The sequence below is a fragment of the Panicum virgatum genome, chromosome 9N (assembly GCF_016808335.1).
Source record: "Panicum virgatum strain AP13 chromosome 9N, P.virgatum_v5, whole genome shotgun sequence".
Classification (NCBI taxonomy): Eukaryota; Viridiplantae; Streptophyta; class Magnoliopsida; order Poales; family Poaceae; genus Panicum; species Panicum virgatum.
Window position 1 is genome coordinate 24,976,265 of NC_053153.1, and position 22,783 is coordinate 24,999,047.

Genomic DNA, 22,783 nt, shown 5'->3' on the forward strand with positions numbered 1-22,783 from the left:
TTTCTCCGTCCATTTTTCGTCTTGCGAGCACGGTCGAAGTCATCTCCCGTCTTGAGATTTAGGGTTTATTTGGATACTCCACTTCAAAAAAAATCCACTCCTTCTAGCTCCACTCCATCATTTTTTTCTCATTCTATTTGACTCCACTCCACTCCACCAACCCTCGTGGGCCCAAATTGTCATAGACACTCTACTCCAATTGTAGCGCTGCCTCCCATCCGAGCACACAGCATCCGCATCTTGTCGTTGTCGGTAGCCTACAGGTGCGATGGCGGAGGGAGCCACCGCGGGCGTGCGTCTCGCCCGCGCGGAGTTGCTCACACCGGCGTTGAGCGGTGCAGAGGAAGGAGGCGGACCTAGCAACTGCATATGCTCGACGGCTAGTGAAGGGAGCGGAAGGTGGTGCGACGGCCTACGACGTGGGAGGGGAGGGAGGTGCGACGGCCGTCAGCATGGGAGGGAAGGGGGTGGAGGCGGTCAGTTAGGGAGGAGAAGGAGGCGCAACGGCCATCGGCATGGCAGGGAAAAGGGGTGGAGGCTGCCGGCGAGGGAGGGGAAGGAGGCTGCCGGCAAGGGAGGAGAAGGCAGTGGCGTCCGGCGGTGTTGCGAAGGATCACTGGTGGCTCGATGGTGAATAGGGGCGGCAGCGTCGCAGAGGATGTCAGGCCGCGAGGCCATGGGCGGCGGGGGTAGGCTGGGATTGGGGCGGCGGCAGGGCATGGTGGGAGGGAGAGAAGAAGGATTCGCGTGAGATGAGGACGGGGAGATTGGGGTTGACCGATGAACATAACTAAGCGTCTGTTCGAACTATTTTTTCACGTAACAGATAGCATGGTGGGTAATTTTACCTTAACTCCATCAGCTCCACTCCATTTCGTAAATTGGTGGAGTGGAGCAGGTAGAGATGTTTGAACATTTTTCATTGAGTGGAGAAAAAAATGTGGAGTGTAGTACTTCCAAACATATCTTTAATGGATCATTTTATCTTTCTTCGGAGCATTATTTTTCTCTATAGGTGCTTAGTAAAAAGAAATAAAGCGCTTCAAGATCTATGCTATCGTGTTGCTTTGATCTAAAGCAAAAATCAGAGTTTCTCCCTTTAGTGGTTAGACCATCTCCAAGAATGCTCAATAAAATTTTTCAATAAATTAATTTGGGATGGAAATTAAGAAATAATGCTCCAACAACGGTCCAATCCGACAAATGGCCAATCTTTTCACGCATCCAAAACCAGAGCTATTCTGAGCCAAATATCCGCCTCGCACTCCTAAATCCACCGATCCCTGCTATTTTTCCTTGCCCACTTGACTTCTCCTGCGTTGACTTCCTACTCGAGCCATTTTTTAGAGAGGGTCGAGCTCTACGGCCACTGCCTCCACCATTGAGTTGCCGCTGTGACTGCCTGCCTGACTGTCGAATTCTCGGGCAGCAAGCTCGCCCATGGCAAGGTACCAATCGGGGAAGTAATTGTTCTTCCCAATGCACAACTTGATTTTCCAGGGCATCGCTGGCATGCCAAAAGATGAGATTTATTTGTTCAAGTAGCGAAATTCGCAGGTTGATTGGATTCCTTATCATTATTTTCTTATCCTGTCAAAAAGCTATAGTTGAAGTTTGTAGCCTCTTGGGTATTATGACATCATGCCCTAAAATCAGTCATACCATAAACTTTTCAATGGATTGTAAGGAAATGGGTGTAATGTATCCGTTATACTTGTGTTTCATGCAGGTTTATGTGTCTGTTGCAAGAATGCAAAATTTTCTCCGCATATGTAACAAGCATAATTTATTATCATATAATTTTAGTTGCTTAGAGCATCTCCAAAAACTCCCAATCTCTCTTCCCCATCTTTGTATTTTTGGAAAAAAGAAAAAGAAAAAAACACTCTTCAATAATATCCCATCCTAATTCCCAATCTCCTAACAATCGGTAAATTTACCTCTTTTGTGCGTAAAAATGCACACCCTATCGCCCCTCCCGATCGGCCCTTCCCGCGGCTTTTTTTCGCTGCGAGTTCCTTCCCCGCGCCGCCCATCTCCTTCGCGCCATCATCCTCGAGCAAGCTTGGTGACTTGCTGCGGCGAGGAGGTGAAGCTCGTTCTCGAGAGACCCGGATCTTGGAGCGCGTCAACGCCGGCGAGCACCAGGTGCAGGAGACCCGCGGGGCTCCTGATGTCAAGCCTGTGCAGGCGAAGCGCGCGGCCACCGCCGCCGAGCGTCGAGCACTAGCTCGGCCAGAGCCTCGTACATCGACGCCGCCGCCGCCACCGAGAGGCGGAGGTCGTTGCCGGATAGGTTGAGCCATATGGACGCCGTCCTCCCATGGCTGGGCAATTCGATCGTCGTGGTTCCTTTCCGCGGGACGCTGAGGAGGAAGGAGTCGGCGGCGTGCCACACAGCGTAGCAGGTCCACTCGATGGCCTCCTCCGGCAGGGTGCAGCGGTGCTGGGTCCACTCGATAGCCTTCTCCGGCAGTGCAGCGGTGCTTGTGAGTTGTGACTGCGTGCGCGTAGTCGACGAAGGCGAGGATGGCGTGCAGCAGATCGTTTCCGCCGATTTAGCCTTGTGGGGCCACAATTTTTCATTATTGGGAAGTAAATACGAGGAATTTTTAAAGATTGATTTTTTTTTTGCCTCTCTATACCCGTTTAGAGAGTTCGCAAACAATAAAATTTGGGGAGAAAAAATTAGGAACTCTTAGAGATGCTCTTAGAACATCTTCAATAGTTCTCCATCTCTCTCCCCCATTCTTATCTTTTTTTAAAAAAAAACAGAAAAAACAGTTCCTAAAAGTTTCCCGTCGGCTAACCATTGGCAAATTGAACATCCTGGTGCCTAAATATGCATATGCCTCCGTCGCTTCCGATCGGACTCCTTCGGCTTTTTCTCGTTGCGCTTCTTCTTCCCCCGCAGAGGTGTCGCTCGCGCCGCGCCTTGCGCCATCGTTTCCTCCATGGCTCAAATCGTATATACCAGACTCGCGAGCTGCAGGCCCGCTGGCTCCCTGCTGCACCCCGGCGTAGTGCTGTGCCATCCGCCCCTACTCCGGCGATCTCTAGCGGCGCCGTATCCCACTCCAGCAAATTGATCCCCGACCAGCAATCCCTGGCGGCTGGCCGTATCCCACTCCGGCAATTGATCCCCGGCCACAGGGGCGACGTGAATAGCTACGCTTGGGAGCGTGACTGCCTGACCGAACCACAGCTCTCGAGTCGGCGGCAAGGGGTGAGCCCGTCCCGCGGCGACGGGGCCGCGGCGAGCAGGGCGCTTGGTGCGGTGCACAAGCTCCCGCCGAGCGGTCATCCCCTTCGTGATTTTTCATTTTTGGAGTAAAAATGAAAAACTTTTGGAGATGAATCCTTTTTGCCTCTCCATACCTTTGGAGTTGACAAAAAATAATTTGAAGAGAAAAAAATAGAAATTAATTGAGATGTTCTTAAATTACAATAATAAAATAACATTGATATTACTAATACATATTGCCGCTGTAGTACCACCATTGCTCGTTATACAAGAATCAGAGCATCTCCAACAATTCCCTATCTTTCTTCCCCACCATTGATTTTTTAGAAAAAGATGAAAAACTAGTCTTCAATAGTTCCCCATCCTACTTCCGTATCTACTAACAATTGGCAAATTAATCATTCTTGTGCCTATATATGCGCACAACTCCCAGGCTCCCGATCTGTCTCCCGGCTAGGGTTGAAATTTTTTTCTCGAAAACCGTTTACCGTCTAGACCGACCGTAAACCGTTTTCTCGGAAAAAAACAGGAAAACAGGAAAAAAAACGGGAAAACGGGCGGGAACGGGAACGGGAACAGAAACGGTTGGGGTGTTTTCCCGACCGTTTTCACGGTTCCTGTTTTCAGCCGGGAAAAATCCCGCGGTTGTTCCCGTTTTCATGGGCCTCAACCTTCGTTTCAGCCCATACTTTTTTTCCTCATCTCAGCCCACTCACCCAATCCACCACGAGCACCACACCCGAACCCTAATCCCCGATCCCCTCCCCAGTTCAATTCCCCACCCCGGCCACCCGAGTTCTCCAGCCCCAGCCGCCACTCGCCAACCCCCCCTCCCGCTCCCTTTCGCCTCGCGCCAGCCCCAGCCGCCTCTGACCTCTACTGCTCGCACCGTCGGCCCGTCGCAGTGTTGCCTCCCCGCCGGCCGTTGCGACCTTGAACCTGGATCCTCTCTGGTCCCTCACGCGCCTGGCCCCCCAGCACTGAGCAGGCAGGGAGCAGGGAGCCCTGCGCCGCGCAGCAGCGCCCAGGTAGGCAGTAAGGATGGATTCGGATCGGATACGGATGAAATCGGATCCGAATGTCTCCTTTTACCACATTTTAATCCGGATACGAATGCAAATGCGGATCTCGTCGGATACGAATACAAAACGAATAGTTCGAATCCGGATACCTTCTCGATTTGAAACATAGAGCTATCACGAGTATTAGTTTATTGTGTCAACAATTTTATAGTAGATCAAAATCATTATACAAGTAGGGAGTAAAGGATTAGAAGATAGCTAATAAAAAAAATAATTATCCATGTATAGATTTTATATTAAATATATAATACTAATTTTAAAGGTAAAATAAATAAATATTTAAATACTTAATAATTAAGATATATAAAAAAGATTTTATCATTAAATAAATAATTAATTTGAATCATATAAATAATTTTAATCATGAAATAAATATATTAAATAGTTAGAGTTATTTTTATATCATTACTAATTTTAATAAATATATTATTAGTTACCTACTTTCTAAATAATTTAAATAGTGTACATCATTAAGTAATTAGGTATAAAGATAAGTTTAAGATTGTCTCACTAGTCACTTTTTCTTTGCGGATACGGACGGATACGGATGTGATCAGATATTCCTCGAATACGAATATAGAATTGAATAGAGAAAAGTTCTCAAAGTCGGATTCGATGCATCCATATGACATCCATATTAAAATCGAATATGAATATCTATATTTATATTTTAAGCGGATACGAATACGGATAATTCGGATGTTCAGCCATCTGAATCAATCCTTGGCAGCAGGGGTGTGGGCCGGCCAGCGACCAGGGGAGCTGCGGGTGCAGGCGTGCTACTTCTGACCAATGTGATGCATTTGTTTTTAATTTGGACGGGCTACTTCTGACCAATGAGCAGGCGTGCTACTTCTGACCAGTGTTGCATGCATGATTATTTATAAAATTATCATATTACTGTCATTCTGTGTATTTGTGCATATGAATGATGTATTGTGGCTATTTATGTGTCCTAAATGTTTAATTCGTCACATGTGTCGGTGTTTTCAATTTGAGTTACCGATTCCCAATCGTAATCGATACGTTCCCGACCGATATGTTCCGTTACTGATATTCCTTAATATCGGATTCGTTTTCCCGTCCGTCTTTTCCGTTCCCGTTTCCATTTCCGGCAAAAAAAAATCAAAAACAGGAACGGTTAGGAGATTTTCCCGACTGTTTTCATCTCTCCTCCCTGCCTTTTTATTTCCTTCGCGCAGGACCTCGGAGCGGAGCGAAAGGCCGGGCGGCCGGTTGGCTAGCCCGTCCGGTAGCGTTGCGCCCCAACAGGTCCTGAGTTCGATTCTCATCTAAAGCGAATTTCTGGCTGTTAGGGTAAAAAAAAACCCCCTCGCTGTGCTCGCCGCGAGGCTTGGCCCTCTCGGGCATGAGCCAGAGTTCGGGGGTTTTCTCTACCCGGGTAAGCCAGTGTGGCTTTCTCTTAATGAAAAAACGGTGGGCCCGTTTCCTCCTGGGTAGAGTTTTTTTTTGGACCTCGGAGCGGAGCCGTACTACAGCCGGCATCTCCATGACTTTTTATATTTCCGTCGTGCAATACCTTGGAGTAGGAGCCGCACTGCAGCGGTGGATTCTGGGCAGGGGGCAGCGCTTGATCTTGTTGTTAACCGGTGGCTTGTGTGTTGCCGCAGATTCTTGCTGGCAGGGTCGGTAACAGGTGGCTGGCAGCTGTGGCAGCACTCCACGGGTGCGAGCGGGAGCCCGAGCTCCATCGCCGCTGGGGAGCACGAGCAGCGCCGCCGCGGGGGAGCAGGAAGGAAGAATGATCCATGAAGGAGGTGAAAGCATAAGAGACACGGAATTCATCTTGTGTATTGTGGGGCCACAATTTTTTCATATTGGGGAAGTTAAAATGGGGCACTCTTGGAGACAGCCTCTTCTTTCCTTCTCATATTTATTTGGGGACTTGGCAAACAATGAGATTTGAGAAGAAAAAATAAAAGAACTCTTGGAGATGCTCTCACATTTCTATACATAAAACTACGTGAATACTCTTTTCTGGTGTTCTACTACTACTAGTCAAACGATAGACAAACTGAGCATATAATTATCAAAATCAAGGTCTCGTTTAGATCTAAAATTTAAACTTTCAAAAGTGTCACATCGAATTTTGCGGTATTTGCATGGAGAATTAAATATGAATATTTTGGTACTTGTATGGAGAATTAAATATAGATAAAATAAAAAACTAATTGCACAGTTCATTTATAAATTGCGAGATGAATATAATGGGCCTAATTAGGTCATAATTAGATACTAAATTGCTATAATAATACATGCTTTAATGACAAATTAATTAGACTTAATAAACTCGTCTCGTAGTTTACAAATGGACTATATAAATTATTTTGTAGTTGGCTTACGTTTAATATTTAGTGTGTCGGAATATCCTATTCTAAAAGAGAATTTAGCGTTCTTGCCCTTGTTTCAAGCTCTAATGGTGATTTTGTCCTTATTTTTTGAGTTGTGCGATTTTACCCCGCTTTATTGAAACGAAGGCTCCGTTTGCCCCTCCTTTTCACACTGTTAGGTACATGTCTCTTAAGACAATTAAAATAAATCGAAAAAACTAAAGATACTGAGAAAAGACATCATGCCATTGACCCTATCCTTATCCCTCTCCCTTCTCATTTCACATATCTAATTTTACAATTCCGATCCTCTCCCTAATCCTAGCAGGCGGAGGCGACAGATCTGGGCGAGCGCGAGAGGGGCAGAGCCGCGGGGCCAGTCCGGCGCGCGGGAGGGACGGGGTCAGGCCGACGCGCGAGAGGGGCGGTGCCAGGCGGGCGGGCGCGCGGCCGAAGTATATTCATCGCACGCGCGATTTTTGCGCGACGCATCGCAGAAGAAGGCGCCCGGCGCCCTTGTTCATCTTCTTCCTCGAGCAGGGGTGGGTGGACCGCCGCCGGTGGGGGTTGCGAGCTAGAGAAGGGGGAGGGTTGGTCGGGGAAGGGTGGTAGGTGGGCGGAGCAGCCGCCGGCGAGGTCACCAGCGGCGCGGGGTGGTGGAGGGCGGCGGTGTCCTTTAGGTTCCGGATTGCCGGGGCTCCAATGGCCACCGGACCTATAGGAGGGGTTCGGGGGCAGCGGCAGTCCGGCGGTGGTGGCGGGTTGGCCGGCGGAGGGTGAGGCGGCGCGGGAGCGCCGCCGGCCGGCCGGGTCCGGACCCCCGGTGGGCAGTGCCGGCGGCGGGGGCGAGAAGAAGGCTGGCGCGACGGTAAGCTCGGTTGGCGTTGGCGGTGGTGGAAGGTGGTGGCGGAGGCGCCTGGGACGGCGCCGGAGCCAGGGAGGTGGGGGAAGGCGGGGAAACGCCGCGGAAGAAGAAGAAGGCCGCAATCGCAGCTGCAATGAATAGACACCCTCCGCGCGCGCGCCACTGCCTCGCGGGCCAGAGCGCTGCACAAGGCCAGCACGCGCGAGGCGCGCGCGGCAACAGGCTAGAGGCGGGAGGAAGCAGCAGGCGCGCGCCGCTGGGCGCCTGGGCAGGCTAGCGCCACCCGCGCGCGGCCCCCCACGCGCAGCCCCCACCAAGACGGCCTGGTCGGCGGCCGGCCACCAGGTGCAGGCCACCCACTCTACGCGAAACGGTTGTTCTTTTTTCCCTTTTTCCTCCTCTCGGCCCGCCGAACACTATCCTCTCGGCCCCGCCGCCCCCTTCGCGCCTTTCCCCTCCCTGGCCGCCGCCGCCACCCTGGCCATCGCCGCCGCCTGCCACCGCCGAGCGTCGCCCCCCTCCTCCCTCGCTCGAGGTCGGCTCATTGACAGCCCTCCCCTCAGGCCCTCATCCTCATCTCTGTCCCCCCTTTCTCTTCTCTCTGGCTCGGTCCTCCCTTGGTCTTCCTTTCCTGGCGGCGACGACTGGGCGGGCGGCGGCGCCATTCCTCACGTCTTCGCCCAGCCCTTTGCCCTCGATAAGCATCCACAGGTATGCCTGCACCTTATCTTTCCTTCTGCTATGCGAGGCGGAGCACCCCAAACCCTAACAAAACTATATTTGTATTGTTGTCTGATCCAGTTACAATATACCACCTACTAACTTCAATTTCGTTTGAAAAAAATTATCGGGTTACATGTGTTATGTACACCCATGTCCTATGCTGGGTCCGCCCATACTTGGACAGGGAGAATTGTTGTCACACCATCTGGTTCATGTTCAAACTACTTGTCAAGCCATCATTTCTCATATAGGATCAGTATCAGCATGATTGCATGAAGTAAGCTTTCTAGGAGTATGTAAAAAAAAAAGCTTTGTGACTGAACACTGAATTCATGTGTCTGCATGTCATTGCCTGCAAATTATATAATCAATTTTTATACACATTACCAGATTCAACTTTTAAGGCTTTTAGCTTGAAGCAGAACTATTACTGATATGGACCAACATATGAGTTATTTTCTAGTTCCAGTGTTCGACCATCAGTTTGGTTTATGCCTGAATTGTTCAGTTATTTGTCAGGTTGTGCCGTCCAAATAACTTGTGTCTTACTGCATTGAACTCGTCTGTGCTTGGAATGGCAGCACCCAAGCCCTTTTCTCGGCTTATTTCCCATGTAATTCTAGATTTGGATGGCACCCTCTTGAACACAGGTGACTGAAAACTTGGAAGCACTTATTGTTGATATCTTTTGAGGTTTATAGAATGTACTAAATTCACTTGTTAGAGCCAACTCTGATCCTCTTGGTTGTACCATTTGCAGATTCTGTTGTAAGTAAGGTGGTAAAGCCATTTCTTGTCAAAAATGGGAAAACGTGGGATAGCAAGAAAGCGCACAAGCTAGTTGGGAAGACACCTTATGAAGCTGCAGCTGTTGTTTTGGAAGACTATGGACTCCCTTACTCTACAGAAGAGTTCCTCTCGATGATTACTCCAATGTTCAGTGAGCAGTAATGCCATTGGAGCTTTCGTACTCAAATGCTACTTTATGGTGTGTTTTTGGGTGGGTGGAGCAGGGGTGCGGGATTCTAGATGTCTTTTGCTGTATGGGACTGCATTTTCTTGATAACATCCATTGTTTCTTTCATTATTTCTAGATTCTTGTTGCCAGTTCTGAACTCTTTTTACTTTTCTTTGAGTTACTGAATATCTTGATTTAATACACCTCATATTGTAGGTGGTGCAACATAAAACCTCTTCCAGGAGCTAATCGGCTGATAAAACATTTAAGGAGTAACGGGGTGCCTACTGCATTGGCTTCAAACTTGCCAAGATCTAATATAGAAGCCAAAATTTCCTGCCATCAGGGTATCTCTGCAAAATCTGATTAGGCAGTTTCTTTTCTGTTTTTGTGGCGGTGTTATTTATTAGTGAGTTTGTTCTTACCTTGTATAGGTTGGAAAGAGTCTTTCTCTGCAATTGTTGGTGGAGATGAAGTGGAGAAGGGGAAGCCATCCCCAGATATGTAAGACAAAGACATCATGTTGCTTGGTGCTATCATCTCTCATACTCCAGATTTGCTGAATTCATCATATTTTCTTGTTTCCGATCTGCTGATGTGATGATATTCAAGATTTTGGGAAGCTGCAAAAAGAATGAACACCACTCCTTCAAATTGTCTAGTAATCGAGGATTCCTTGTAAGGTTTTTCTTTCTTTAATTTCGTGCATATGGTATAGTCTTCATAAAAAAAAATCATGTCCCTCCTCCTGAAAACACAGGAAGGCTAGTAAAAAAAACCACAATATGGATGTGCTTGTCGAAACATACGAGATTTTAACTAGTGCAAAAAATGTTTTGTTGCTGTACCTTTAGATAACAGTGTTATGCTCCATATTTGACGGATAATTTTAGCATCGCATTGAGGTACAATGGTACGATCCTGATGACTTTATTTAGTAATACACAGTCACACATGACACCCAGAATTTCTACTGAAGAAACATTTATTTTCTCTTCCCAGTACATGTAAAGTTCTTCTAGGCTGACATCAGATACACCATTTGTTATTTCTTTTGGATAACCGTTCCTTTTACTGGTTCAAAATTTGATGCAGCATGATGTACTCTAGTGAAAAAATCCCATTAACATTGTAAATAACGGTTGTGCTAGGCCAGGTGTTACAGCTGGAAAAGCTGCGGGAATGCATGTCATAGCTGTACCATCAGTGCCCAAAAAGACTGCTGAGTTCAGCACTGCTGATGAGGTGATCAATTCCCTCCTTGATGTAAAGCCTGAAAACTGGGGTTTGCCACCATTTAAAGATTGTAAGCACAAACTAACCCGTCTATCTTTTTGTTCATTCAGAAGAGAACAGTGCAGTTTTTTAATATTTCCGTCAATAATTTTCTGCACAGGGATTGAAGGCACCTTACCAATAGAACCATGGTTTATCAGTGGACCTATGATCAAAGGATTTGGCCGTGGTTCTAAAGTACTAGGAATACCAACAGGTATAGCGGGCTACAAACATAGAGATAAGGTTAATTATTACGAGGCCTATTTAGAATCTCATCATGTTGCCTCACTAAGAAAGTTTCTAGACAACAAGAAACTTGTAGGAAATTTTGCTGACACTATATGATTCATCAATGGTTTCATGCTGGCTTACAAACCCTATATGAAATGGAGATTATTTGATCATACCTCTTGAATATATACATAGCTCTCCCTTTATGTTATATAAACCAAAAAGATATATTTTTCAGCTCTCATTTGAGTTCATATTTGTTTCTTTGATACTACTACACTAGATTTTTCATCTGGAGCACTGATGGTTTTGTTTTTATACTGTAGCCAATTTGCCCGCAGAGAACTTTTCTGATGTAGTGTCAGAGCATACGTCAGGGGTATACTTTGGCTGGGCTGGACTTTCAACACGTGGTGTATATAAGATGGTTATGAGCATTGGCTGGAATCCATATTTTGACAACACCGAGAAGACAGTAGTGAGTGTTCTTCATGCAGTCGTTTCTATGTTCAGTTCTATTACTTCTGTTGTTAACATTTTTCATCTCAGGAGCCTTGGTTGCTTCATGATTTTGGTGAGGACTTCTATGGTGAGGAGCTGCGCCTTGCCATTGTTGGCTACATAAGACCCGAGGTAATTGAGGGCCAAATGATATCAATAGCAGCTAAAACTGTTCCACGAGTTCAAATGCATGTACCCGACTTGTGACATCGCTTTGGAATTCTTAGGCCAACTTTTCTTCTCTCGAGAGCTTGATAGAGAGGATTCATGAGGATGGAAGAATAGCAGAGAGGGCACTAGACTTACCAATGTATGCTAAGTATAAAGACTCGCCATATTTGAGAAACCCTTTGCAGCAATGAAGTACTACTGATGGGAGCCAGGCTGAACTGAATTCCAAGTGAGAGCAGGAGGGCAAATAAGTTGTCGCTTATTGTTCTGTTTGTGATAGAAGGAAATACATTGGTGTTGATGCAGAAAAGATTGGCCTCTTGTTGGTTCTTTCCACTTCCACTTTTTGGAAGCAGTGGTAGTTGACTATATGACTGTTCCTCAAAGACGTGTGCTGAACTGCTGATACCCTTCTAAAGAAAAAGGTTTGATGTTGAAAAGTTTAATACTGAGAGCTAGTCTGCACTTGTGTTGATTAAGAATTGATGCATTCTAGTACCGAAAGATGACTTTACTATTTCATATGATGAGAACTGTGGAAGTAGTGACATTGAGTCATCATTTGTCATTTTAGTTCCAAACAAATGATGAAGTTTGTACCTTGCTTTCTCATGTATTTGCCCGTCAGCCCATATATGTAGACGTGTTTACGTCCTCTAAAACTAGTTCTTATGTTTTTTTTTAAAAAAAATGTGTTACCTATAACTTATAATTATAAGCAGTCAGCATTAGCATTTGGTGGAGTGTTACATTGAAAACAACAAATGCCATTTACTTCAATCATAGATATAGTGGTTAAAGGAACACGCACATTACTATAAAACCACCGTTTAATGTTCAAAAGTCAAGTATTCCCTCCGTTTTAAAATATAAGTCATTCCAAAAATCTTGGAGAGTCAAAGTTTTTCAAATTTGACTAAATATATATAACAAGATAAAAACATTTATGATACTAATTAAGTACCATTACACTATTTGTTAGCTATATTTTCATAGTATATCTATTTGGTTTCATAAATTTTTATATTTTTTTCTATAATTAGTTTGACTCTCCAAGATTTTTGGAATGACTTATAATTTGGAACGGAGAGAGTATCTCTCATTGGACGGATTAGTTTCAAACCAAAATCAACCTTAACAAAACCTGTTCGATGTCTATTAGAGCGTGCAGAGGTACATGCACTCAGTCTGTAGATCGCCTTTCCGGACAGCGCGCGGAGTGGAGGCTCCGAGTCGAGCCTCTCTCTTTTTTTCCCTGGTGGAGATAGAGTCGAGCTTGCCATGTCAAAAGCACAAGAAGCCGACGGAACATGCTCGTTCGCTCGGAACAGAGCCACCAGGCACCAGAAGACTAGCTAGCCCGCTCTATGCCTCCACCCGCGTGACCCATGACCCATCTCCTTTTCTCGCTGGCAACCAAGGCACGCACACGGCATGACGAGGGCGTACGAGCTCATTGGGTGCACGGATGGACGCAGTGACCACGATCAGACGAACGAGGACGCGTACGCCGCCACGCCGACGCCGGTCGACCTTATCCCGTCGCCGTCTCACCGTCGGCTCACGCCCAACAACAAGCTGCTGCTACCCCAGATCGCCCACAGCTACGCCCGCGTTGCCCGCGCGCAGCGACGACGGACGGCTGCCCGCCAGCTCCCGCCGAGCGTGACACGCCGGCGGCGGCTTCCCCTCTCCCCGCCGCGGACACGGTACAGCGCACGGAACGGGCTGTCGGCGCTCGATCCGGCCGGGAGGGCGGCACGGAAGCCCGGCCGGTGGCGCGGCGCACGCGCGTGTGGACGCTTGCCAGCCCGAACGCACGCCCGGCGGCCGGCGCTGCACGCACACGAAACCTTGCCGTGCGGGCTGCCCGGCTCGCGGCCGCCTTTAAGTACCGGAGCTAGCTCACCTGCTGAACTCAGGTCGACGAACACACCTGCAGAAATTAAACAGGATCGAAGAGAGATCCTCCGGTTGCAGAAAGATAGATAGAGAGAGAGATCGGGAGAGCACCTGAGAGAGGAAGAGAGGCAATAATGGCGATCATGTGGCTGGAGGCGTTGGGGAGGAGGAACGTGGCCGGCCCGCTGCTGCTGCTCAACCTCGTTCTGTACGTCTTCATGATGGGGTTCGCCAGCTGGGCGCTCAACAGCTTCGTCGACGGCCACCACCGCCAGCAGTACTACTACCCACCAGGTCCGTGAACCGATCCTTGATGATCCATCCTGTTTCTGCTTGCGACATCGACTTCTTTCTTCGTATGGGATCCCTGCGGATTGCTATACTGAATGCGTGTAGACAACGCGTGCATGTGCATGGGCACGCCTGCAGGGCCGCGCAGCGCCGGCGAGGAGGCGACGCTCCAGTTCATCCAGTCCGCGCTGCTGGCGGCCGTCGTCGGCGCGGCGGCGAAGGCCGCGACGGCGTTCCACGCGCGCGCGTGGCGCCCGCAGGGCCTCGCGGCCGCCGCGGCGCTGGGCACCGTCGCGTGGGCCGCCACCGCGCTCGCGTTCGGCCTCGCGTGCAAGGAGATGCGCGCCGGCGCCGGCGCGGCGCGCGGGTGGCGGATGCGCGCGCTGGAGGGGCTCACCACGGTGCTGGCGCTCACGCAGCTGCTGTACGTCGCGATGCTGCACGCCGCCGTGGCCGGCGACCGCTGCCAGCCCGGGTGCCTCGCCGAGGACGACCAGGAGCACCGCAGGGGCGGCCCCACCTGCAGTGTCATGTGATCGCCCACCCCTCTCCTCCAACCTGCAATGCATGCACATGCTTGGTGTTGTCTGCGTGCTGTGATTTCCGTTCGCCTCCTGTCGTGTCCTCGTGTGGAAATTAAGCAATTGATGAAGCTAGTTTCCAGTTTTGTATCGTCTCATGTGCTCGTTTCGTTTCGTTGTGTATGTGTATGGCGTTGAATATGTGCGTGTGTATGTGTGTTGTGGTATTGTACTTTCTACTGTGTATTGTGATGTCCATTCGCTGCCATGTTCCTCCGGTGCATGGCAGCACGTATTGCTGTTGATGTGAAATAATATGGATTTACAGTTTGGCTGTATTTTTCTTTCGTTCAGGTCGACCTACCTGTTTACATATAGTATAACATTTATAACTTAGACGAATATTTAGAAAATGTATCAACATCTTGAGTATCAAACCACTTTTATTGAATCATACACAAAGTATGTCTTATTTGACCTGGTGTTGTAGATGTTAATATATTTTTCTATAAAATTAGCTAAAATTATAGAAGTTTAACTTTGATAAATAAAATAAAATTACCAGCATTTTGGAAATGGCGGTAGTAGATTGTTAACATTATTATCCATGCCCTTGAAAACAAGCTTTCTCAATTAATGTCACAAATCGACCAAAATCGTTGAATAGAACGGTAAGATAATAAGGTAAGCCCAAGAAGTGGGAAATTGCCCAATCCAGTTATCCTAGAACTCAAATGGTTTGGATAGGTGGAATCTGGTAACTCACAACTGTTAATTCGAAAGAGGCAAATAAAAAAGCGAACATGTACCACTTGCATTGCTTTGGGTATATTGTATTGAATTCATTGTGAGTTCTCTAGCATTTGATGGAATTCTGACACCCCAACAAAATTCATATACATATGAGGACTTGCTTGTATACTATATTATCCTAGCTATTATATGTTCTCTTCATTAATCAAGTTGTTCTCTGATTTAACAATGTATATCGAACCTAAAAAATGTTAAGGGTATATGAAAGTTTGTCTAAATGTAACCCATATTACAAATATATAATACATGTCCTTATCTATTTATTTGGGCGCATATGGATCCAATTGACTTCCAAATACAATCATAAATTGTCGCAAAATTAATTTGCCAAAACATTAAGATAAATCCAATACCTAGGCAGTGACACTTAACCAAATGTTAGGCATGGCCTATGATTGGGAGGCTGGAGCTTCTCATCCAAAATATGCGTAGAATCCACCAACAATGCAAAAAAAAAAACATCAATGTATTTAAGCATCAATGTTAGTGTTGCCGCACTCTTTGTTAAACGATGATCCATGAATAATTACTAACTATTTATGTGTTTTTCTCTATTTTCTTAGCCATCTTCTATCTACTTAAGCATAGCATCTTTCCATGAGCTTCTCTACCATGCAATTAATTCAGAATAGATATTGCTCTTAGCTTTTGTTTAGGGCAATCATTATACTTACTATACTCTAATTAGCTTAAAATTAGAAGCGTCTAGTTAGATACATGGATAAAATATTTGAAATGGTGATGATGATGTGCTTTACATCACTATTACTGCACCTCTAGTTAGATACTCTATATTTAGTTTTTGGGTTTATTTGACCACTATTTCCCTTGATCTGATTATTAGGAATATGCTTAGAGCCTATTTAGCAGGGCTCCGGCTCCTCCAAAAACAGCTCCGGCTTCTCCGGTGGAGCGACTTCTCTGGTGGAGCTGGAGCCGTTTTAGAAAACATTTGGCAACACAACTTCACCTGTTGGATTGAGGTTATAAAAAGTCTAAATTGCCCCTTTTTTCTTTTTTTCTTCTTCTTTCCTTTTCTTTTTTTCTCTCTCCTTATTATATTTTTCTTTCCCTTTTCTTTTTTCCTCCTATCCTCCTATCCAGTCGCCATCTCCTTCCTCGCGGCTCTCGTCGCCCAGCCTTGCCGCCGCCTCCTCCGCTTGGCCTCCTCCACTCGCCGGCGGTGGACCCCCGCGCCTCCTCCACTCGCCGGCGGTGGCCTGCGCCCCCTCCTCCTCTCAACAAAGCAGCCCACGCCTCCTCCTCCTCCTCCACCCATCGCGGCGGCCCGCACCGCCTCCTCCTCCACCAATCGCGGTGCCCCGCGCCTCTTCCTCCTCCCAAAGCAACGGCAGCCAGCGCCTCCTCCTCCATGCGTCCGCCGCCAGCCACCTCCGCGCGGCCGCCGTCAGGCACATCCTCCCCGACCCCGCAGGCCGCGCGCCTAGGCTCGTCGCCGGCCACCTCGTCCCGGCCTCGCCCGTTGCCTCGCCGCCGGCCACCTCGTCCCGGCCTCGCTCGTTGGCTCGCCGCCGCCACCTCGTCCCCGACTCCGCCGGCCCTCGCCGCCGGTCATCTCGTCCCCACGGGCCACGCTCCAGCAGACCCCACCTGGGGGCAGGGATGGCAAAGGGTTGCCATAGCCGCACGGAGCCACCAATTCCTGGCTCCTCCTCGCATGTGGAAGCCGCGAGGGGCTCCATGGGCGGCTCCTCGCGCGAAGCTGGTGCACAGCACACCATTTGGCAGGGCTAAGCCGCGTTTGGAGCCCTGCCAAACAGGGCCTTACTATATCTTCTTTTATTCGCACTCATATAACAATATTTGCACATATAATTCTCTATTTGGATTATCTTTGTAACACTTGTAGTTGTTGATTTATTATATATGCCATTGGTAACTTTGATAGTTGGTTTTGAATTTCAAAAATGAGCTCTATCAAAGTTTAACGAGCAAGCGGACCGGTTTCGGAAGGACGCGGTCACGCGGGCGGTTTTTTTATTTTTCAATTTTGTTTTTTACAAAAATATATTTTTGTTTTCGAAATTTACAAGAATATACCCGGCCGCCCGGCTGCCGGCATCCGGTCGCCTTGTTGCGGGGCGGCAGGGGCTTTTCTGCAAAAATTTTCGCGGAAAATTTGTGCGCCGGCCCGTGGAGGACCGGTCGCTCGACAGAGGGGCGGCGGCCCAGGCCGCCCGGCAGTGTGGCGGCGGGTCCTGGGCGCCCGCCAGCAGGGTGACCGGCTCCCCCATCCTTATATAAGAGTTGGCTGGTCCCCCACCCCTCATTTACATCACTAAAATTCCAGAAACCAAGAAAAGAGGAGGGAGGGAGAGAGGCGAAGCCCTGCCGAATTTTCGAGCTGGCGACTGCAGGTAACCAAAATTCTTCTACACTTTACAAACAGATTATGTTGTACAACGAGCCCTCATTTGTAAAGCGTAGAAGAATTTTGGTTAGCTGTAGTCGCCGGCTCAAAATCTGGCAGGGCTTCGCCTCTCTCCCTCCCTCCTCTCTTTCTTTTTTCTGGATTTTTAGTGAGGCAAATGAGGGGTGGGGTGGCAGCCAAACCCTTATATAGCGGAGGGGGAGGCGGCCGCCCCGCTGCCGGGCGGCCGGTGCGGCGGGGGGCCGGCCGACCCGCTACCGGCCGACCGGTCCTCCAGGGATCCGGACGCAAATTTTTCGCGAAACTTTTTGCAGAAAAGCCCCTGTCCGGCAGCGAGACGGCCGGGATATGTTCCTGTAAATTTCGAAAACAAATATATATTTTTTTTTTTGTAAAAAACGAAATTGAAAAATAAAAAAATAAAAAAACCGCGTCACGCGGACTCGAATGTCCCTTGGGCCGGCAAGCCCGGCAGAATCACCCTACCGCCCCGCACGGAAAACCTCTCCTCCCGCATAACACCCCAACCCGACCTCGCCGGCGGCGAGCGTGTGCCCATGGCGGACGGCGGCGATATGGACGAGGAGGCGATGCGGGCCTTCTTCCCGCTCTCCTTTGGCAAGACCGCCGCGCGCCCCACCTCCGCGGCCTCCTCCTCCGCCCATTCCTCCACCCTCCGCAAGCCCCAAAACCCTAGTAACCCCAAGCCCTCCTCCTCCACCGCAGCTGACGACGACGGAGGCGCCATGATTGGTCCCCCTCGGCCGCCGCCGACGCCCGCGGGGGACGACGACGATGAAGAGGAGGGCGGCGGCATGATCGGGCCGCCTCGGCCCCCACCGCTCTCCGCTCACGGCGAGGGGGAGGATGACGAGGGCGGCTGCATGATTGGACCGCCTAGGCCGCCGACAGCGGAGGAGGACGAAGAGGAGGAGGAGAACGACGACGACGACGATATGGAGGACGACGGTGATGGCGGGTTCAATAGGATCCCTCTCAGCAACGAAATTGTTCTGCGGGGGCACACCAAGGTAACTACGAGCGACGTGCTTCTGCCCTCATTTATAATTACTTTTCTTAATTTTTGCTATACTGATCTGGCATTGTATCTAGACTAATTGTTCCTTCATGAGATAATGTTGCTGAATTAGGTCAATTTGAAGAGGCAAAGTATCAAAGTTTCCATGCTGTTAGCTCATTACGGTTTTACAGGATACATCCCAAAGGAGGGTGATAGATTAAGGAAGGTGTTAAAGTTAGTTTGAATCTAGTCAAATGGCAAATGAGTATCAAGTGCTGGTTATCTTGAGTTTGAAGTAGTTCAATGATGGTAAAGTTGGGCTTGAACTTTGAATGCCTAACATTTTGTTAGAATATCAATATTGGCGCTCTAATTGGTAGCTGATGGACTGACGTACTGTTCTGCAAATAGATTTGCATCTTTTTTTTAATTATGAAATTGTTAATTTCCTAGGCATTCGATTGTGTTGCTATAGTTTCCAATACATGCATTTTATTGGTTAATAATCACACTATTCTTTCAGGTTGTCTCAGCCCTTGCCGTTGACCATACAGGATCCAGAGTGCTCTCTGGTAGCTATGATTATACAGTGCGCATGTACGATTTCCAGGGTATGAATTCAAAACTGCAATCATTCAGACAATTGGAACCCTTTGAGGGCCATCAAGTTCGTAGCCTAAGTTGGAGCCCAACGTCCGACCGATTCTTATGTGTTACCGGTTCTGCTCAGGCCAAAGTATTCTTGCTTTTGTAAACTTTCAGAATTTCCAAATGCTTTAACCACTAGAGTTGAAAGATTGTTATTGATGCTTATGCTTCAAATCAGATTTATGACCGTGATGGCCTCACGCTTGGCGAGTTCGTTAAGGGTGATATGTATATTCGTGATCTAAAGAATACAAAGGGACACATTTCTGGGCTGACAGGTGGGGAGTGGAATCCAAAGTCAAAAGAGACTATTCTGACCTCATCTGAAGATGGTTCAATACGTCTCTGGGATGTGTCAGACTTTAAAAGTCAAAAGCAGGTATTTCAATCTATTATTTCTATTTGCCAGACATTAACTAGTCATACCTAAAATTATAGCAAGAAACCCTCGGAAGCACTTAAAGGTTTATTTTACTAATTGGTCACTCAGAAGTCAGAATCCATCATTTTTTACTGCAAATATTCAAAATTTTATCATTTGAAATGCGGATAGCTGAAGCTTGGTGTACTTTATAAATAGGTCATCAAACCAAAGCTAGTAAGACCAATGCGGATCCCTGTTACATCATGTGCATGGGACCATGAAGGAAAACGAATCGTGGGTGGCATAGGAGATGGTTCGATACAGGTATATATTTTCTGTAGAATCCTATTTTCCCTTGTCACTTTGAAGTTCACTAAAATTGTTTGTTGAAATGGCTCTCTGACCTACATACTGTATCCTCTGTAGCTCTGGACTATAAAAACTGGATGGGGTAGCAGACCAGATATCCATGTTGAGAAAACACATACAGAGGATATTACTGGAGTTAAGTTTTCAACAGATGGACAGATTCTTCTGTCAAGAAGTATGGATAGTACTCTGAAGGTAATTTGCCAGCTTGAAGATTAAAAACTTTAATCCTTTATATTGACGTTTAGCTTGATTTTGAAGGGATGTTAACCATTCATGATTATTATTGAACTTGCAACTTGGTGGTTTGTCTGGTTGAGGCTATATATTTTTTGTGCTGTTTGGTTGTACTACAGCCATGTGGATATTTGATTAACGTGATGTAGAATTGCCTTGTTCTTCCTTTTTATTATTGCATAATATCTAATTGGTATGTTACATTGGCATATGCAGATATGGGATCTGAGAAAAATGAAAACTCCTTTGAAAGTGTTTGAAGATTTGCCAAATCACTATGCTGAGACAAATGCAGCTTTTAGCCCAGATGAGCAACTTATTGTTACAGGAACCTCTATTGAAAAGGATGGTGACAATGGGGGACTACTCTGTTTCTTTGATAGAAAGAAACTTGAGCTTGTATCAAAGGTGGGGATTTCACCACATTACAGTGTGATACGGTGCCTATGGCATCCAAGGATCAACCAGGTTTTTTCTTCCTGTAGTACTCAATGAATTTCAACTTGTGAATACCTCCATTTCAAAGGATATTATTAAACTTCTTTGTTTTTCCTTTAGGTGTTTGCTACAGTTGGGGACAAGAAAGAAGGCGGGAGTCATATCCTTTATGATCCTTCTATTAGTCAGAGAGGAGCTCTTGTATGTGTTGGACGAGCACCAAGGAAAAAGTCTGTCGATGACTTTGAGGTGCAACCTGTCATACACAATCCACATGCATTGCCACTTTTCAGAGATCAACCAAGTCGTAAACGTCAAAGAGAGAAGATACTAAAGGACCCGCTCAAATCACACAAACCAGAAGCACCTGTTAATGGTCCGGGTTATGGTGGAAGAGTTGGTACTTCAAAAGGCAGCTTACTGACACTGTACCTCTTGAAGGTACGCATATGTAATTTCTCCTTGTGTTTTGTACGTATTTATGATGGATTTCAGGTTGTCTCAGGTTTTTTGCATGTCTAACCACTACCATTTGGGTTCAATTGACACCATGTATTTGCCCTATTTATGTGTTACAGGAAGGTGGTTTAATTAAGGAGACCTGGATGGATGAAGATCCAAGAGAAGCAATTTTGAAGTATGCTGATGCTGCAGAGAAAGATCCAAAGTTTATTGCGCCAGCTTATTCTCAAACCCAGCCAAAACCTGTCTTTGCAGAGTCTGATTCAGACAATGAAGAGAAATAACCATGTGTCTGGTTACCTAAGCTAGCATACAACCTGTATTCGATTTTCTGACAGCTGTCAACTTATTGCGCAAGTCCTGTAACCTGTTTCCTAACAGTGGAGAAACAAAAGAGTATGTATATGGATCTTGAAGACAAAGGTACAACAAGACTTTTCAGTACCATGTTTATTTTTTCAGCACTTCAGCATTATACCTTCTTTGGTTTGTTGGATGTTGGATATTGTACCCAATGTATGCACTTAAGTAAGAAAGAGGGGCAAATTTATTATATTGGACTTGCATGTAACATCTAATGCACTTATTATATCCTACCTTGTTTGCTTGGGAGAATAAGGCTTTGTTGGTTCTGTTATCATACATCTGCTTGATATTCAATTTGGGTTTTTTCTGGAAGATATTCCAAGAACTGTGAAAGCTATTATTTCTTTTTTGATACTTAAACTTCACAGTTCAAACCATCCTTAAAACAGTGGATTATCATCTTGTTACTACGGTCCAATAAGCTAGTATACCTGGATATATCAACCAGTTGAAGATCTTTCTCCATCAGGATATTATTGTTAACTCGCATTTGTTTTATTTACTAAGCTCATCTGCATCAATGCATCTTTATGGTCCGTAAGTCAATAGGGTATAGCAATATTCTGTTACTAGTCACAAGATCATGTCAGAGCAGAAACCCTGTTTATATATATCTTCATGATTTGTAGATCATCTTCAATGACTTACATTGTCAGTTTGCAGAATTAACTGTTGGGAGAGGGAGATTCTCTGTTTCTCTTTGCAATATCTGATGGAAGAGTTGTTGCAAGAGAACAAGGAGTACGAGGTGGCATAGGCATCCGTTGAGTTCCCTGGCAACTGAAGCATATCTCAGCACTTTCATGTGGCATTATGTGGTCCCTGCAATGCATTTTCTCTACCCATGCACTCTTGATCACAGGTACTCTCTGTATTTGGTTAGCATTACACAAATGTAACTATTGTGTGGGATGCAGCAAATGTTCGGCCAGCTTCCATTTTCCAGATGTTGTATCAGTATGCAGCTGATGTTCGGCCATTATCCATTTTCCAGATGTTGTATCAGTTACCTTTTTTTATGGAAATGTGTATTTCTTTTTCTTTGTATCGTTTATCTGTTGCCAGTGCTGCAACCTGAGAAACGATGGTACTCGCCCGCACCCTGTTTCTGTTCACAATTGAGCAAACTCACTTTGGCAAGTTGGTGGCAATCTTGTCAGCATCATCTGATATAATTTGAGTTTTTCCCCTTAATTTTGCTGTCATCTGTTATGATCTTTGAGTTGACGCTGTGGTTGATTGTGATGCCGCACACGGTGGGCATGCATGCGGGCAGGCTATCGCCGGGACGTTGCAGGGTGCGAGCTTGTGACTCGAGTATCACCACTGACCACTTCACCAGCGGATCATCAGTTCAGAGGGTGGCATCTCGGTCCAGCTATGTTTTTTTTTGATCGGTTGATCCAGTTAAGTTGTGTGCCTCCGGAGCAGTTTTGGTTCATACAGCTAAACCATCTTCCTAATCATAACCCAATGACCTTTTGTGAACCATAGTTACGTCAGATCTTATCTGTTCGCTACAGCTACAATTGTTTGTTTGACCAAATCTTATGGA

At 46.8% G+C, this 22,783-nt stretch overlaps 3 protein-coding genes across 8 annotated transcripts; all 3 read left to right on the forward strand.

The window, feature by feature from the left end:
* The first annotated feature begins 7,946 nt into the window (after positions 1-7,946).
* LOC120691722 (bifunctional riboflavin kinase/FMN phosphatase-like) lies at positions 7,947-11,883 on the forward strand. Of its 4 annotated transcripts, none has more exons than XM_039974889.1 (11): positions 7,947-8,253; positions 8,785-8,915; positions 9,026-9,265; positions 9,440-9,570; positions 9,658-9,727; positions 9,836-9,901; positions 10,375-10,529; positions 10,620-10,715; positions 11,059-11,210; positions 11,282-11,365; positions 11,461-11,883. In XM_039974889.1, the coding sequence occupies exons 3-11, from the start codon at positions 9,216-9,218 to the stop codon at positions 11,593-11,595; spliced, it is 939 nt and encodes a 312-aa protein (XP_039830823.1). In that variant the 5' UTR covers positions 7,947-8,253; positions 8,785-8,915; positions 9,026-9,215; the 3' UTR covers positions 11,596-11,883. The 4 variants fall into 4 exon arrangements, with proteins under 4 accessions (XP_039830823.1, XP_039830822.1, XP_039830821.1 ...); XM_039974888.1 differs by having other exon boundaries at positions 8,004-8,253; positions 8,774-8,915; positions 9,026-9,212; XM_039974887.1 differs by having other exon boundaries at positions 8,004-8,253; positions 9,026-9,212.
* A 1,458-nt stretch (positions 11,884-13,341) lies between these two features.
* On the forward strand, positions 13,342-14,453 carry LOC120693358 (membrane protein PM19L-like). Its single transcript, XM_039976774.1, has 2 exons — positions 13,342-13,600; positions 13,727-14,453. Exons 1-2 carry the CDS (start codon positions 13,441-13,443, stop codon positions 14,131-14,133), a joined length of 567 nt encoding a protein of 188 aa, XP_039832708.1. The 5' UTR covers positions 13,342-13,440; the 3' UTR covers positions 14,134-14,453.
* Positions 14,454-17,782: 3,329 nt separating this feature from the next.
* On the forward strand, positions 17,783-22,422 carry LOC120688352 (WD repeat-containing protein 70-like). Of its 3 annotated transcripts, none has more exons than XR_005681067.1 (9): positions 17,783-18,354; positions 18,868-19,080; positions 19,171-19,371; positions 19,573-19,680; positions 19,783-19,920; positions 20,179-20,430; positions 20,521-20,841; positions 20,979-21,285; positions 21,885-22,422. XR_005681067.1 is itself a non-coding variant. In XM_039970641.1 (8 exons), exons 1-8 carry the CDS (start codon positions 17,881-17,883, stop codon positions 21,144-21,146), a joined length of 1,875 nt encoding a protein of 624 aa, XP_039826575.1. In that variant the 5' UTR covers positions 17,783-17,880; the 3' UTR covers positions 21,147-21,288. The 3 variants fall into 3 exon arrangements, 1 of the variants encoding a protein (XP_039826575.1); XR_005681066.1 differs by having other exon boundaries at positions 21,892-22,422; XM_039970641.1 differs by lacking the exon at positions 21,885-22,422 and having other exon boundaries at positions 20,979-21,288.
* The last annotated feature ends 361 nt before the right edge of the window (positions 22,423-22,783 follow it).